General features: G+C 37.3%; 1 protein-coding gene across 19 annotated transcripts in view; it reads right to left on the reverse strand.

Moving 5' to 3' along the window:
- The window catches only part of lmo7a (LIM domain 7a), a 72,418-nt gene extending 59,661 nt beyond the window's left edge, over positions 1–12,757 (reverse strand). For 11 of the 19 annotated variants that reach the window (XM_088644440.1, XM_088644451.1, XM_088644448.1 and 8 more), the window contains exons 1-2: positions 12,588–12,737; positions 11,980–12,077 (exon numbers count right to left, since the gene is read on the reverse strand). In XM_088644440.1, the coding sequence (XP_088500566.1) occupies positions 11,980–12,077; positions 12,588–12,608 (119 nt within the window). In that variant the 5' untranslated portion in view covers positions 12,609–12,737. The other 8 variants (XM_088644445.1, XM_088644435.1, XM_088644455.1 and 5 more) reach the window with 5 other exon arrangements.
- Between the last annotated feature and the right edge of the window lie 4,386 nt (positions 12,758–17,143).

Here is a 17,143-nt window from a genome sequence, read left to right on the forward strand (position 1 = left end):
TGCTCACCACCAGCCTAAACTTGTACTCTAACAAAAGCAACATTGTAAAAGACTCACAACTGAGAATAAGTGGAAAAAATAAACATTTTAGTGCAACATGACTGCAGAGATCTGAACAACTGATTTTAGAGTATTTATGTTCCACAGTCTATACAGCCTGAGAGAACTTTAAGATTGAATATCTCATATCTAATCAGAATGTAAAATAACAAGAAATATTACATTGCTGTGCACATAATAGAGGGACTAAGCAAATCAAAGGCAGAATTAATAATTAAAATATAGATCTTAATCCAGTTAAATGTTATGGTGAACGCTGACCCCCAGGCAATAGCATATAATTAATAATAATAATTGCTTACACTTATATAGCGCTTTTCTGGACACTCCACTCAGAGCGCTTTACAGGTAACAGGTTATAACCCAGAGACAGCATATGACCAGATCAGGAGTGTGTTTCGATGGTCTGTCACTGTTCTTGGCTTGCAGAACCCCTCCAAGCTCCTATGATGCACCAATAGTCTCCATTCAGTGAAGTCTAACCCATCCTAGAGGTATCGGTTAATAAAATATATTCAGTTCCTCAGAACTGACTTGTCAAGTCTTCTACAATCCAGCCGGAACAGTCAAATTCCATTCCTCTTCCTTAAAAAAAAAAAATCATAACACACCCAGGGACACCCTGAAACACTGAACCAGGCTGGCTCACACAATGGTCAGGCTTCCCATTTAATGGGAAAGTACATGTTCCTTGTCTCCTTGGAGACCTACCTGCATACCTTACATTGCGTAACTTACATCCTCCCAGTTTTCAACTATAATCAGCACTACTCAACAACTCTACAGAGATTATGGAGAATTCAGACTAAATACAGGAATACATAGTGGAGACAAGATGTTAAGTTCACTCTGGATCTATCATTCACTAAAACTATCATAACTAACCTATAAATAAATACACTCCATAACCAATAAATGATTTGCACATTTCTTCCACTGACTGTCTTAAATCCTTCAAACTATCTGGAAATTAGGAGTACTGGGTGGCAGCTAGGACTCAGGAGTATCTACACCTGTGCTACCTAAACAGTTCACTTTTCTCCCGACTCACTCCCTGGACTAAAGGAGCTCAGCCACAGCCCCACACTCTACACCTGACTGCTGTTATACATTCATTTGCTGATGCTGTGGAATGTCCATTGACCAAGAGGCCAATCACATAAACCCTCTCTTCTCCTGTGGAATTCCATTTCACAGGATGCTAATCAGACAATTAAGGCACGTGTGTCCATTTCATCCCCAGCAGGAGATTTCAGCCAAGTCCTAGCTGGCAACATCACAAATGTTGAAAACGTTTTTCAGTTCTCACATAAGAGTTAAACAGTATCTTATTGCTCAAGAATGCAGAATCATTAAAATACATTTCTCAATCGGCTTTAAACAACCACATACACAACTCGACAGTTCAGCTTTATGAATGTCATGTCAGATTTGCAATCCCATTTAATATGCTTAGTTCCCAGCACAAAACATTTTAGAGAGCACAGTTGCATCTACAGAGTCCCTGCTGTATGTGGGACTGAATTCCACAAACAGTCAATATAAACCAACCATATCTTTTACTCAACAGTGCAATAAAGGTCAATATGTTGTGCAATGAATGCTCGACAGAAGCAAACTGACAAAAAGATAAGTCTCTTAATGTTAATGTAATCTAATACAAAAAAAAATCTAAGGCGAGAATTGCTAAGAGTCCATCATGCCACAAAGAAAACAACAACATACAATGAATGTCCTTGTCACGCATTTCAAACACAATCAAACAAGAAACTGAACTGTTTAAAATACTTAGTAGTTGGGAAGTACAATGAAAAGATGTAGTCTTAAAGATTCAAAAGGACAGACTGTATAGTGAGACTATGAAATTCAAAGGCCATGAGAAACTATCATTTATTTAAAGCAAAACCCTGGACAGTGAGGACAACTCACACTTTAACATTGTCAAATTTCAAATTATAAGAACAATAAGTTTTTAGATACAAATCGTTACAAAGGAGGGGAGACCATTTTGTTAGGTCCCTAGTATGTAGCTAATCCTAGGACCTCATCCAGCTGGACATACTGTAGCTAGTTTTAGACATAATGGTAGTGAGCGTAAAAAACAAGTTCCTGTTCTCAGTTTTAAGCGCACTTCCTCCCCCCCACTTACTGTATGTCCTTTGATTTATTTCTCTTAAGATTTTAATACCTTCAGGGATTTTGAATACTTGAATCCCCTCCCCTTAATCATCTCTGAACATGACTAAAATGCTCTTTTAGCCTGTCAGTGTAGGACATCCCTTTAAGACCACAGATGCATCTGGTTGCTTCTCTGGACTGATTCCAAAGTAACAATGTATTTTCTGTAACACGATGACCAAAATTGTACACTCTAAATTGGCTCTTCCTAGTGCAATTGTCCTTGTACTTTTAACATGAAAACAAATCCTACTTATAACATGTACAGTTGTTACAGGCTATTGTTTCATAATACTTGAAATTTTTTGCATAGCATTCTTAAATTATTCCAAATTAACAGAAACTTTACTTACTTTGATTTCGTAAGAAATGTTACTTTTTTAATTCCAACTGGGTTCACATCATCATTTAAAAAAAAGTCTGCATCTGATGATTAGACAATTAGCAGAATGCCATCATGAGCGCATCACATTCACGCTGAAACTGAGGCACTCCTGTTCCCTTCTCTTTACAGATTAAAGCTTAAAATAAATTTAATTCATTAGTTTTCATCTTGGTACAATACTGGGTATTGTAATTAATTTGTAGGATGTAGAGAAATCAAGTATGCTGAAATTAAATAGAAAAATGTACCTTAAGAAGTCAACCTCCAGTCATTTAAAGTAATTAAACAGAACATACTGCATGTATATACATCTACTGATTTTACAAAGAGCTGTTCCTAAACTTCCAAGACCAAAATCCTGCAGAGGAAAACCATTTTGCAGCTATCTGCATCTACAACACTCAGACAACCAAGTTATAATGCCGTTTCCTTGGCAGGTATAGCATCACCTGATGAAAACCAATCATCATCCTATGTAATTTTTTATTCAAAATATGATATGAGAAGTGTGTGGGCTCACGCGAATGTACAAAACAAAAGCTTACTCCTGACGAACACAGTAAAACCACAATCTTGTACAGTATGTACTGTATGCTATCATTTATATTGTGCCATCTGCAGGGACAGTTAGTGTTTAAACATCAGTACACAGATGTAAGTACACATTCAAAACTAAGAAACCCAGTTCCAGGGGATTCCAGCCCAGTCTAACAATGCCTGAATTCACACTGCAAATGCATGATGGTACTGTGCCTGGACTGAGCTGCATGTTTTAAGTGATCATGTGGAATGAAGAACATGATTCTATGTTACTGAAATAGCCATAGAAAACAAAAGCTTTTCTTACCACTCTTTTGAATTTCTGAAGCAGTTCAGGCTTTTCGTCAGTGCCCCAGCATTTATTTACAACACTTTCTTTCCATCCTTTAGGTAAGCAATAAAGCACAGCACCATGCAGGAGAGGATTTTCACATTTCCGACCTTACGCTGCAAATCAGGCTACACATTAGAGGAACCTTTGACCATTTCATTAACAAGCTCACTGCTTAATGCTCAGAGAAAGGCGACAATTGTTCATAAAGGTATTCCAAATATTCTAGATTAAGCATTTTAAAATTCACTTGGAGAGGGTTAGAGGAGCAACCTATTTAATAGTTTTTATTCCTCTGTATCGAAGTTTATTACACATAAATGTTATAACCACAAATATAATACACTGTAACAGAACATAAAGCTCTGGATTTTGCTTCACCACATCGACTAACACAGACAATAGGATAAACTATTAACAATTTGTCCAGTTAAATATCAGATTACCATTATTGACCTGTCAGGAATAACTCACAAGTACATGAATATAAAGTAAGATATGAGTGTAAAGAGCACTTCAGTAATAGGATCTGGCAAGATGAGAAATGTTTCAATGCGAGCAGGCGATATCTTCTTCAAAATGCAATTTAAAAATTTAAAAAGCAATTTGACTTATACTTGTATCTCATTAATTTTGGACAGGATTTATAAAAGAATTCAATAAACTCTCAAAGGACAAAACCAATTATGTGAAATAAAAAATGGATTTACATGCAAAAGCAATTAAGAGGACTTATAATCTGAATTAATTGGTCACTGTAAAGCCTGCTTTAAGTGCATCAAAGCTGCTATGAAGGCAATTACTGCATGTTTTATCCACAGTGCATTGCTGCTATAGTCATTAGGCACGGTGTTGGAATGCACTGCAGGAAGGCTTCCATGTGATGCATTCCACTCCATTTCCTCTGTTTTAACAACCCCTTATTTTTCATCATCATTAAGAGTGCCCTGGAGCCTGACAATCTGTTAATCATTGGTCTAAACCAAGGAAATCATCCTAGCTAGGCCAATCAAATTCAGCCTCCCTCAACACAGAGCAATCAACCTAAACCCAATGCAACGTCCCTGCCAAGTTTCAGTAGCTACTACAATCAGCCAGTGTGCAAACTGCAGGAGGCCTGATGTCACAGGGAAAGCATTTACATTCACCCCTGGTGAAATAAGAACAATATTTGTTTAGTTGCAGACATCATTCAAATGTAACACCGTCCTTCTAGAAAGAGGATTTGGGGAGCTAAACAAAGCTTTTATATGTTGCCCCTTTATGAACACAAAAAACACAATTAAATGGCTGGAACCAGAACTAATGTTGCCTCACAAGTTACAAGTTTTTTTTTTTTAATGGTTAATTTAAACTTATTGAGCAAATCAAATTTTGACTATATTAATATTGATAAAAGAGTAAATGGCTTATAACACCATTAAATTAATCATAACTTTAGAACCTTTCACTTTTATGGATGCTGAGATTTAAGAAACTTACTCAGTTTAACTCTCAGTATTTCTGAATGTATACACAGACATGAAGACGTAGGATAAGAAAGCTAGTTGCTTCTTGTCTCTCATCATCTTAAAGCCAGAGTCTGACCTATGGTGAAATTAACAGATTACTATATAGCCTGAGGGGATGCCCTGTCTTTATTTCAATCATTAATTCATTACTAGGAAGCCTATGTTTATGATCTCTGCAAAATATAATGTATCACATACAGTACATACTATATATCACCACATTTCTATTCCTGTAAATTCATTATTAAAACATTTATTACTGAGTAAAGCTATGGAGTAATTTGGGCTTGGCACAAGTACTCAATTTTAAATTTGCCACAATGAAGGGACAAAAAAATGTTAAAACATTCTGTTCCATTCCTAAACGTTTGATCATAGTAGTCTATCCATGCAAGCAATACTGTACTTGCTCTCGAACGAGTGCTAAGTGTTCGGATAACATCAAGTTATGTATGAAATGAAAGTGAAGATAAAACACGAGATGTATCCTGCTGGCCAGGGTTCCCCCAGAACACAGAATAACAGTGGCTCCTGGGGTCCACTCGGAGCACAGAAACCCGCAGAGAGGTCAGTCCTCCAATCAGTGCCTCAACTGTTTGTAAGACACGAGGCAGGTCAGAGACTGTCAAAAAATTAACTTTTTCAATAAAGGACAGGGATTGAAGTTGTAAAATACAGTAGATTAGGAGAAGATTTACAATTAGAGAAGGAGACATAGAAAACAACTTATAATTACAGAGTTAATTAAGGTTATTCAGTTAGTGAGTGAAGGAGTACAGTACGTTCTTCATGCACTCAAGTACATTAGAAGGAAGAAGATTGACTACAGTATACACCTGAATATTGCAAGAAAGGCAATATTCATGCAATGTCATGCAGAGGTAACAGACTGACCCACCCTGATATTAGGAGAAGACCTACTGTATGCTACTGTGGCAAAAATGATATCAAGCATATCAAGCTTTGCACTGAAGAACTACTCATTGCAAAGTTTAATAAACAAGTAATAGGTTTATTCCATGCTGCAAAAAAGACGAAAGAAAACACAACGTTTCGGCCATGGAGCCTTCTTCAGGTGTGACCTCACACCTGAAGAAGGCTCCACGGCCGAAATGTGTTTTCTTTCGTCTTTTTTGCAGCATGGAATAAACCTATTACTTGTTCCTTTGCAGACTACGCATGCTGACGCAGCTACCCACCTGATCTACTAAAGTTTAATAAAGATGGAAATTGGAAAAAAAAACACCTGGAATACAACAGATGTAACCAAGAAGTTCAAGTACACAACTTATTAACACCAGTCCCTTATCTGCCAATTGTATCCATTTAATTCACAGGGGGAAAGTCATACAGAAAAGACTAAGTTAGCAATGGAACATGTCCCTCATTCATCGCGGTCAAGAAGTTTCAAACTAGGTCCTGTCCTCTTCAAGCCGTTATATAGACGAGACGAGCAAAATTTCACTAACAGACTGTTCGAATATAAAGAAGTCTCAGTGCAGTGTACTAAGCCTTATCTTGTATACGATTTCACTAGTAGTGTGGTGTTCAACCTTTTCTGAAGTATGAGAACAGGACGCATATTTTAAATGTCATTTAAATCAGCCACCTCTGCTCAGTATTCCAATATTTACAGCTTAAAAAGAAATTGAGGATAAAATAAAAAAAAATGTTCAAAACAAGGTACCTGTAAGTTAGCACTGGTGTCAACTGGATCAAAAGTCTGAACCTCGGCACCTCAGAACCTCACCTTCTTGAGAAAAATTGCCAAAAATACAATAGAGAAACAATCAAAATGTTCAGCTTTCCTAAAAACTTGTATCTTAAGTGATGACTGTTGAATGAGTTAATCATTTCAAAAAGGGAAACTCAACATAAAACTTTTTAAGCTAAAGTTAAAGCTAAAGCCAAATTAATTTTTAATTAATTTCAATAGTATGATTTCTTGTACCACCCAAACATTTTAGTTACAGGATAAAATTATACCTCTTATATTGTGTGTGAACCTCTTAGCTGATCAGACATGAGGCAAAACTGCACATTATTTTACAGGTATTAACAAGCATGGGCAAACTAAATTGCTGAATGCAAGAAACCTGTTTAAACAAATACATTTTTCAGAAATTACAAGTTAAAAACATATGTTCAGTCATATGAAAAAATCTGGTTAACATCAGTTCTATAGAAATATCATACCCCAGAAAGCATAAAGCATAAGGCAGGACTATACCCTAGCAGGGAACCTAGGGTAGGGCACAGTTCAATTTTACCAAGCTGGAATATCTTTGGAAGATAAGAAGAAATTGGATTACCCAGAGAGAATGCATATGAACTCAAGCAGAACATGCAAACTCAATACAAAACTCAAGAATTCTGAAACAACAGCACTAACCACAAAGCCACCCTTTACCAGGAACCAAAACATCTCAGAATTCCTCTGGCATGCAATTTTAGATTTATTCCTCACAAAGATACTCTAACACCTGAAACTGTGAAACCCCCTTTAATGGAAACACCTACAGTACATCTGAGTCACGACCTGAGCAATAGTCAAGTTACACGGTGTAACTTGCTCCTTTTTCCAAAAGTAACCAAATATTAAAACTAAAGGGAAAAAGAACCCAATAGTTCACTAAATATCTTTTGATCCCACTCTCACACGAATTATCAAATTTCAAAATGGCAAAAAAATAAAAAAAACACTCCTTTTTTTTCCCTATCACAAGGAAAAGAAATTGTTTGAAGCACTGTACTGTAAACAGTCAAACACAGGGACATGCCCAAGCAACTTACCAACTATTAGCCTCTGACTATAGTGAGGCTTGGGGCCTGAGGGTCACAACCAGGCTGTACTGTTTTCTGACCCCAATCAAGACTGACACCTGCACAGATATGACTGAAATGCCAAGCATTCAGAGATGACTGAAATGGAGCGATCCAGGTATATATTACCTGTGGTGCAAGCTGGAGAAAAACTCCAAAAGTGCTAGCTACAGAAATTCCACTTACCAGCCAGTGTATGACTCTCATTTGTATTCTGGAGCCAACAATCAAAAAAGTGCATATCATAGATGATGGATTGTTGGTCTTTTCCCCCAAGCTAACTCAGTGAAAAGTCAAGTTGAAAAATAAACATAAATTGCTAAATGGGTCAGGAAAAGGGAAGAATAAGTGACTATACTCAAATAATAATTAAATAGAACTTCTCAGAATTGTGCTTAATAGTTCTAACCACATATTGTCACTTTAGGATCTCTCTACATTTTGTAACCATGGAAAAATCCTTCAAAAAGAGTTGCAGCCAAACAGACCACAATATATATCTAGTTACACCAGACCACATCCACAACAATGCAGAGCACTCATGAAGTTTCCATGTCTAACCTCCTTTGCAGTTTTCCAAATTTGCCCCCTCAGGCCCCCATTAATGAAGTCTTCCTTATAATTGCTCACTCTATGCTGTGTCCAATTTCACCAGTTCTAGCTGAAAACACCACTCTCATCTGAAATGGAGGAGGTAGTGTGGTTTTTCCAACACAGATGTCACAATCCCAATGACACAGCTTTGACATCTTACACTGGTAACTGGGTACTTAGCTGGTCCATTTAGCTTGTTCTTCCACAGTCTTTAATCTATATTACCACTCAGCACAAGGATGCTGACACTTCAAACTTCCGGGCAAGTTTTTGTAGTTTCTATGAGCAAAAACTTTTTTTAATTGAAAATAGATAACAGTAAAAGGAAGTCCCCTCCTGTCAGCAACCCTGACAATCTAAAACACTTAGGATTTGTCAGACAGCTTAACTATGTATAGACCAATCTCCCTAAGATACAATGCAAAGTGCTACAAAATGGATCATGAGATCCACAGAGAGCCTCAGTCACAGAGTACAACACAAAAAGAGCAATGCTTTAATCCAGTCAAGAGTCACTTCTACTGATCCCATGAACAACTTCTGTGAGCAAATCTCCCACGGCAACAGGCTTTTCTACACACTTCATGTTAATGAAGATGTGCTATAAGCCACTTTGTCATCCGATAGTTTAGAATCAGGAAAATCCCAAAGATTTGCAGAAATACTAAAACAAATGGTATGGGGTCTTTAAAAGATTAGAAAACCAATGGTACATTCAAGCAGGATATGTTGTAAATTCTACACAGCAGAGGGGCCAGAAATACGTTCCATGTATTGGCGGACTGTCTGGCCTTCACCCAAGACAGGTTTTTCTACATTCTTTAAAGTGATCAACAGAAATCGCCAACATGAGACAACTCCACACTAATTTCTATCAAAACATAAAAAGATTTTTGTTTTAAAGTAATTGACAAATTGACAATAACTCCACATTACTGACGTATTAAGATGTTCTTAGCAACTACATCAACAGACCAGTAACAAATCACAGTATAAGACATGCCACAAAAATATTTAAACATCCCCTTTGAGTCTAAGGAGAAATACCACACCCTTGAAGTTTAGGATTTTCTTACAATCAAATTTAACACCATCACCAAGCACAGCAGGTCAGGTACGATTGCCAAATTCTAAGCTGATTAATATTCCTTATGTCAAGTATACTTAACAATGACTTATAGTGTTGCAATAATTAGAGCTATCTTTAATGGGAAGAGAATAGATTCTTGTATCTTCCAAGATTGTGTTTAACTTGGAGCAACAGTGCAAATGTTTACTACTTCTTAATGAAAGGGACACCAACCATGTCCTACCCAAAAAAAATATTAAGACCTGGCCAGACCAAAGGATAGTGTGGTAACTTAGTGAATCACAAAACAGCAAATGCTGCACATTAACTTTGCAATGAAAAGCCAAAATGCCTTCAGTATCTTCTGCCTTGAACATTTGCTCATTTTTGGTCCTGTTAGAGCAAACCTGGACAAGACTTTCCAGTAATGCTAATGGGAAAAGAGTAGCTGATTAACTGCACAACACATTTTCCATGCGAACCAAATACATCTTAATTTTAATTAAACTGGGTGCTTTCCTACTGAATGCTCATAAATAGTCTACTGCAGTCCCAGAACTACAGGGGGCCTGGAGCAAACACTGTCCTTATATAGAGCTTTTTGTTCATCCCATGTTCCATTTCCTTCTCCAGATATGTACTGTAGTAAGCCACCCCTGTCCTCTTCCTAGCTTAATGGTACTTGCAATATTACGGACTTTGTTGTCCCACATGGGAAATTTGCATTGCAGGCAAATACAAGACATAACACAATACAGGAACAGGTAAAGGTTTATTCCATGCTGAAATGAAAAGAGACACAATGTTTAGGCTGTCCAAAACTTTGCGTCTCCTGTCTTTTGACCATGGAATAAATGTTTACCCATTCCATTGCAGCCAACACATGCTGAAGCAGCTACCTACTCGAACTTTATAACACTACAACACAATACATTTAACACTTCTTAACTCATTTACAAATAAGAAACATACATGCATAAAGTGAAAGGAAAACAAGCTAGCAGCTTGTAATTGTGAAAAAGTAATTTTCACAATTTAGGAAAATAAACTTTGTCATCAGTGGCTGAGACAGATACATAAGACATACAGTATGCATGACAATAAAAAATAAAATAAATAGTAAAATATCACGAGTTGTTCAGATTCAAGCAGGTTGCTAGCCGAAGGAATAAAGAATAACTATTGGCACTAAAATTAGGCAGACTAAATCGACACCCTGACGGAAGGAGCTCAAATACACTGTGTAAGGGGTGGTCATGACAGCCATCGATCATGTTGGCCTTCCACACTGTTTGATGTCAATGTCTCCCAGCTGTAGCTGTTGTGCACCCAAGACTTCGCTGGCTACCTTCACTGTCCTGCTCAGTCTTATTGCGTGTGTTAAGGTCACCAAACCAGGCTACCAAGTGAATGTCGAACAGAGTCAATAAAAGTTCCATAGAATAAAGACTGCTTAATTGTACTACACACATTTAAACAGCAGAGCTTTCTCTGTAATAATCAGAATTTCCTCAGAAAAGAGCATCCGTATTTTCCTGAACGTTTAGCTTATAATCAACGATAGTGCAAAATATTTATAACTGACAACGATGTCAATTTCTTGTTCCTCAATAACTATTGGTTTTGCAATGGGTAGTTGCTTCCTATAATTAACGACTAACACGATAAGTTAAAGAAAGATGTGTTGTTACATTTTTCAGACAAAATAACCCACTACAGGCTCATGATCAATGTCTACATCTTGGAGGAGACCGACAAGAACAGAGTCATCAGCAAACTTAATGATGTGTCTGTTCTCAAAAGGTATTCGACAGCGGTCTGTATAAAGAACGTACAGGATGAGGGCTAGCAGATTTGATTTAAATTAATCTGTATGAAGAATTTAAATGCTCATATTAGACGACTGTACACCGCTAAATCTCTCTTTTAGTTGCCTTCTCCCGATTTCTAGAACCACAGAGTAGCAATTATTTTGCAATCGCTTACATTGCACGCGAAACGTGTTCAAGAGATTTCAGATGCTTGGTAACACATTCCTTAGAGATCTCAGGTAAGTTAAGCAATTGAGACAATAGCTGACGGCTCGCATGATTCATAGAACAGTTCAAAGGAGGGGTAAACCAAGCAAGAGATTACTGAGTGGAGATAGCGATACTGAGATAACTCCGAAAGAAAGCTCGAACCATGCAGCTTTAACAAGCCGGTTTTATTGGTCTGGGATTGGATGCCAGAGTAGGTATGCAGACACACATGACTTCAGTGAAACTTTGCCAGCATCAAACATATTAACTCTGTAGAGCTCGTATAGTTTTACATGTATATTCTCCACAAATCTACAGCAACCCGGTGACTAAAAATTACCGTCATTCACCAACGCTCAAATGAACAAGTATACAACGAAGGAAAATAAAAGCGTGCTTTAACCGAATACAAAACAGGCGCTTTGCCTTTGGGAAAAGTAATTTTGCTAGAATTAAACGCTCTGTACCTCCATCCATCGCTGAGCTTCTGCAAAAGCCAAATCACAGCTGACATTGGAATTCTCTCTCCACTCCATCTCGCAGTAATCCTGGCAGCTCTGTAATCCTTTGTTCGCGGTTCCCCAAGGATATTAAGAAAACGAGGTCAAAATATTAGTTTTACAACGGCAAAATAAATCTTGCGCTTGATTGTTAATTCACGACCCCAAAACCAAAGGTAACAGCTGTCTTGTGATTATGCTAGCAAGATAATTACTCATTGAACTGGTACTCTACCATTGTATATTTACATACGAGTCCGTAAACTATTGGCGATGGAATCATAGTAACTTGAAAACGCTTCACCTGAAACTTACGCGCTAACCTACATGTTTCCTACAGACGTCTGAGTTCTGTAGCTAAAATACTCTTAGTTCTGCACTACTTTCCAGTTAATCAAGACAGACAGAATACGTTTAACGCCCCAAACTCCCCAAAAAGCAACTTTTCAATGCACATACAGGTGTTTCCCGTTATCCCCACGTCTGCAGCTTCACAGCCCGTCTTGCTCTGCTCTCTCTGCCTCCCACCTGTATCTTCTGCTCGGTAAAACTCCCCACCCTCCGTCCCCTGGTACCTGATGCCCGCAGTCTTGCATGAATTTCTCCAACAGCCGGAGACGTCACGAAAACACTACTAACCCTGGACGAGCCCTCAGCCGCACACACTTTGCAGGTCCAGAAACCAGGTCGACTACTTGTACTGAACTTAAAAGTTTGAAAAACCCTGACGGGAGGAAGTCCCGCCCTCTAGTGATTACTTGGCGAAACACGGCTGAAGTTTCCGTAGGTGCCGCAGACGAGACAGGGCCGGAGGACCGGTCGACCGGTCACTAGCGCTATCAGTGTTAGTACACATGCAAAGAAAACCAGATGCCAAACCTCTAAGATTAAAAACACCTTCAAGTTAAATTTAAAACAGCAGCACTGCATTACTCGGTTTATTCCTGGCGACATTTTCCGAACATTGCTTTTTAGTAGGGTGCAGTTAATTAAATGGTGTATTATTTTAATTATCTGCTTGAACTATTATTTTAATTGTCGGTTTAATCTGCGGAAAACTCGAGCGTAAAAAGACCATTTCAAAATTTTAAAAAAATAGAATGCGCTACCGTCGTGTAGACTAAATGGTCATCTCACTGAAAGTATTTTTTTCGGACACTTTCAATCTGGATTTAGATCATTGAAAATGCTTTTTATTAAAGTTTATAATCTTCTTTTTATATCTCGGTTGTTATGCAAATGACATTCTTCTTACTCCATTAAATCAAATTATAGCTGGTATGACATCTCTGGTACTGCCCTTAACGTGACCTTTAAAAGGTTTAAATTTTACCCCTTTGAGCATCGACGTTTTATTTATTTTATTTGTTTTGATGGCTTCTTTTCTCTGGTAAACTTGGGTACAGTGCATCCGTGTTGTCTAATCACAGGTAATTTGACATCTGAAGGCTTTGTCATTTAACAACATAAGAGTTTGCAGACGAGTTGATATAATCCAGTTATTTCTTTAAAGAAGTCAGGGTTTTGTCTTAACATTGGCTAGCTTGTTCCATACATGCACAACCCTTTGTGTAAAAATGCCTCCTGTTCTTGGATTTCAATGCAATTCCACTTGTGAGCTCGAGTCCACTTTTCACTGTTGATGTTGAGAAAGATCACCTGGTTGACTTTGTCATTGACTGAGGATTTCACATTCCTGTATTCAATGTCATGTTGTAATCAGGTACAGTAGCTTGTAAACTAGTCTATTTTAGATTGAAAAAAGATGTGTCTCTTTTAGCTTGTTATGTAGGACTTTCGCTAAGACCCCTTAATTTGTTTGGTTGCTCTGCTCTAGACTGATTTCAGAGCAACAAAAAATGTTTGTTTTGGTAACCAATATTGTACATGATATTATAAATGGAGGCATTCTAGTGATAAGAAGTATTTTAGTTTTCATATATTCCCCCGTGTTGAAATATGGAATATTACAATTACATTTACTGTTTTTATCAGTTTTATGCAGATTATATTTGAATCTATGTCCACCCTAAACCTGACAGAGGTAGCTGATCCAGTACTCTTTGATTGCATTTCTGAGACAAAAAAGTCTTACAAAACATTTTGAAATTCTTATTATTGGTCTTCTCACAACACTAGCCTTGGGATTGATCCTTCATGTGTCTCCAAAAAAAAAATGGTTCAGATGTTTGTGTTTAAAGGCTTCATTGTTGTAATCCTATGTGGCTGAGCCTCTTAAACGACACAACTTGTTCAGAGTTAGGCAGTCACAATCCTTACTACTGTAGGTCTCACGCTAATAATCACATCACTCCTGCCTCACAGTCCTTGCACTGGCTTCCTCTTAGGTTTCAAATATGTGATATTGATCCTGTTAGGGTAATTATTTTGATTATAGTAAATACAACTTGCATATCAGAACCAAAATCTGAATAATAATTTAAATGAGAAGTAAAAATTCAAAACACTAACAATCAAATAACTAATGACATAATAAAGTACAATATATTTTCTTAAGATATAATCCAATTCATGACACAAGTAGCACTCTTGCATTCTGAAAAGCATGTGAAAGGCTACGGACTGAAAAGCTGTAACTGAAGTAGGTCTGCTGGTTCATAAAACCCATGGCCTCCTGGATTCATGCATATATTATATTGTAATATAATTCTTGTTATGGAGTTAACTTATAGAACACAAAGGCATCGAGCCTGTGTCCGTACATCAGAACCTTCCTGATAAAGACCCCTTTACTCTTTAATTCAGATCACACTTCTGTGAAAATCTTAGCCCGTCTTCAACATTCCGTTAACACTGGAATGGGGAAGAAGTCTCATCCTTGGCAAGAAGATAAAACACGTAATAGGTAGACTGTTCCGAAAACATGCCTTTCATGTAGAAGAGGAACCACCCTGAGGATTTCAATGAGTAGTCAGTAACTGACACTCCCCAATTTAGTCTCCTTTTAGCTTTCTACAAGCATCTGCAAGAGCCTTCCTTTGGTTAACACAATCCCTGTAATTTCCAGAAATGGCTTTCTCTTTGCGCTTTTAGAGGAAGGGTTAAATGCTTCTGCTATACAATAACCTTCTATAAAACAAAATGAATAAGAACAAAGGTTCGAAGGTAATTAAAGGAACGGCACAACGGTTGATTATTATTGAGTTTCAGGATTTGAAAAAAAAGCCAGTTTCTTTACTTATGAGTGGAACAAAGAATGTCACACCCATGGAAAATGCTAAAGATTTTCAAGTATGTAGAAAAACCGGCGTGACCTAATTAAAATGTAAACAATGAGTGGAGCACATACCTGAGCACTTGAGTCCAACAGGTGTTGCCTTTCACTCCAATATACTAATACTCACAGCTGACAAAACTGTTGGAATGTTTGAAGGCACATAAAATTCAAAACCTGATTAGTTACCTGAGAAGAAAATCGACATATATGATACTTTGTGATATGGCCATGGACCCAATTTTGTATGCCAGGTTTTGTAATTAACTGTAATCAAATGTTTGTATATGGAGACACGGTGGCACTGGGGCCCTGGAAGACAGCATCTTGATTACTTCCAAGAGGCAAATTGTTTTCAATTCCTGACCTGGGGTTCTGTCTGTGTGAAGTCTGTATGTCCTTCCCGTGTTTGCGTGGGTTTCCTCCAGGTGTTCCAGTTTCCTTCTACAGTCGAAAAACACACTGGTCTGTTAATTGGCTTCTGGGACAATTGGCCTTAGGTGCGAGTGTGTATCTGTCTGTATTTTGTGTGCACTGGCGTCCCGTCCAGGGTGTACCCTGCCTTGAGCATGTTGCTTGGAGGACAGGCAATACTGAACTGAACTCCACTGCAATACTGAACTGGAAGAAGTGGTTAGAAAATGGATGGATGATATATTTGAAAAAACTCACTACAAGGAAATGGAATCTTTCACACAAAACCTTACCTGAAGCCAACGATAGTGTATGTTGTTGTCTTTCCTTACCTCTTCAGATGTTCAACTCTTTTTCTGAAATTGTGAAAGCCATACTTTTTCATTGGTTTCAATGGCTTATATGACTTTTGTGCTGGAACACTGAAGAAAGTTAAAATTGATCCTGTTATTACAGAGTGCCATTGTTTAAGATTCCAACCAATATATAGCGTTATTGTGTAACGAGTCCCCAGATGATCTTTAAGGTCAGACCGGAATAGATGACTTCACCACTCCCTCAAGCAGAGCATGACTTTATTTACTATTTTTTCTTAGCTCACATTTCAGTCCTTTCAAGTTGATTCCTACTTAAAATGTTCTAAAGATTCTTTTTGTTGAGTTTATTATTTTCCGATCTTAATAAGAAAACATTAATCACTTTTTTGTGCCTTTTAGCATTTTTTCTTCCATGGTTTTGCTGAATCTGTTTTCAACCATTAAACTGTATTTTAAAATAGAAACGACGCAATGGCTAATGACACAGTAGTGTTAATTTAGCCTAAAAAAATCTAATATATGTAGAATCACACTAATTTTGGACCACGTTTTAACAGGTTCAAAATACCCTACTAAAGAGGGTAGATAAACAAGAAAAGCACTGATGAGCTGTCAGCTTTTTTACTGCATTCCATCATTAATATGTTTTACACAGATTATGCAGTTTCCTGAAATAATGCCTTGATCTTTGGCCTCAAGTAAAAGCGGAGAACTTGTTTCTTATGGGGAAAAAATACATACACACATTCTTATAAACAGCTACCTAAAAATAAGAAACCTTCTGTGATGCTTCTCTACATTATTAGGAAAACCCTGTTTAAGCTTTGCAGTTAAACAGAACTATACTTTAAATACAAGCATCACACTGATTGAATGCACTGAGTAAGTGCTATGCTGTGATAACCTTTTTATTTGGTCAGATAAGGGATTTATCCACAAATGTCTGTATGTTATCTACCCTAAACTGTTTCAACAGTAGGAAAGGTGATTACATTTGGTAAAGTAAATGACATCAGTTGTGCAAATATTCTAAATTTAAAACAAATACATCATTTTTATTCAAATGCATTAAAAATCGAATTTTATAGAATTGCTCAATATTAGATCTTCATGCTAGCACTGAAAATGAACTGTCTTTATAACTTAAGCCTTTCAAAGTGAAAGA

Source organism: Lepisosteus platostomus, chromosome 2, assembly GCF_059453375.1.
Source record: "Lepisosteus platostomus isolate fLepPlt1 chromosome 2, fLepPlt1.hap1, whole genome shotgun sequence".
Lineage (NCBI taxonomy): Eukaryota > Metazoa > Chordata > Actinopteri > Semionotiformes > Lepisosteidae > Lepisosteus > Lepisosteus platostomus.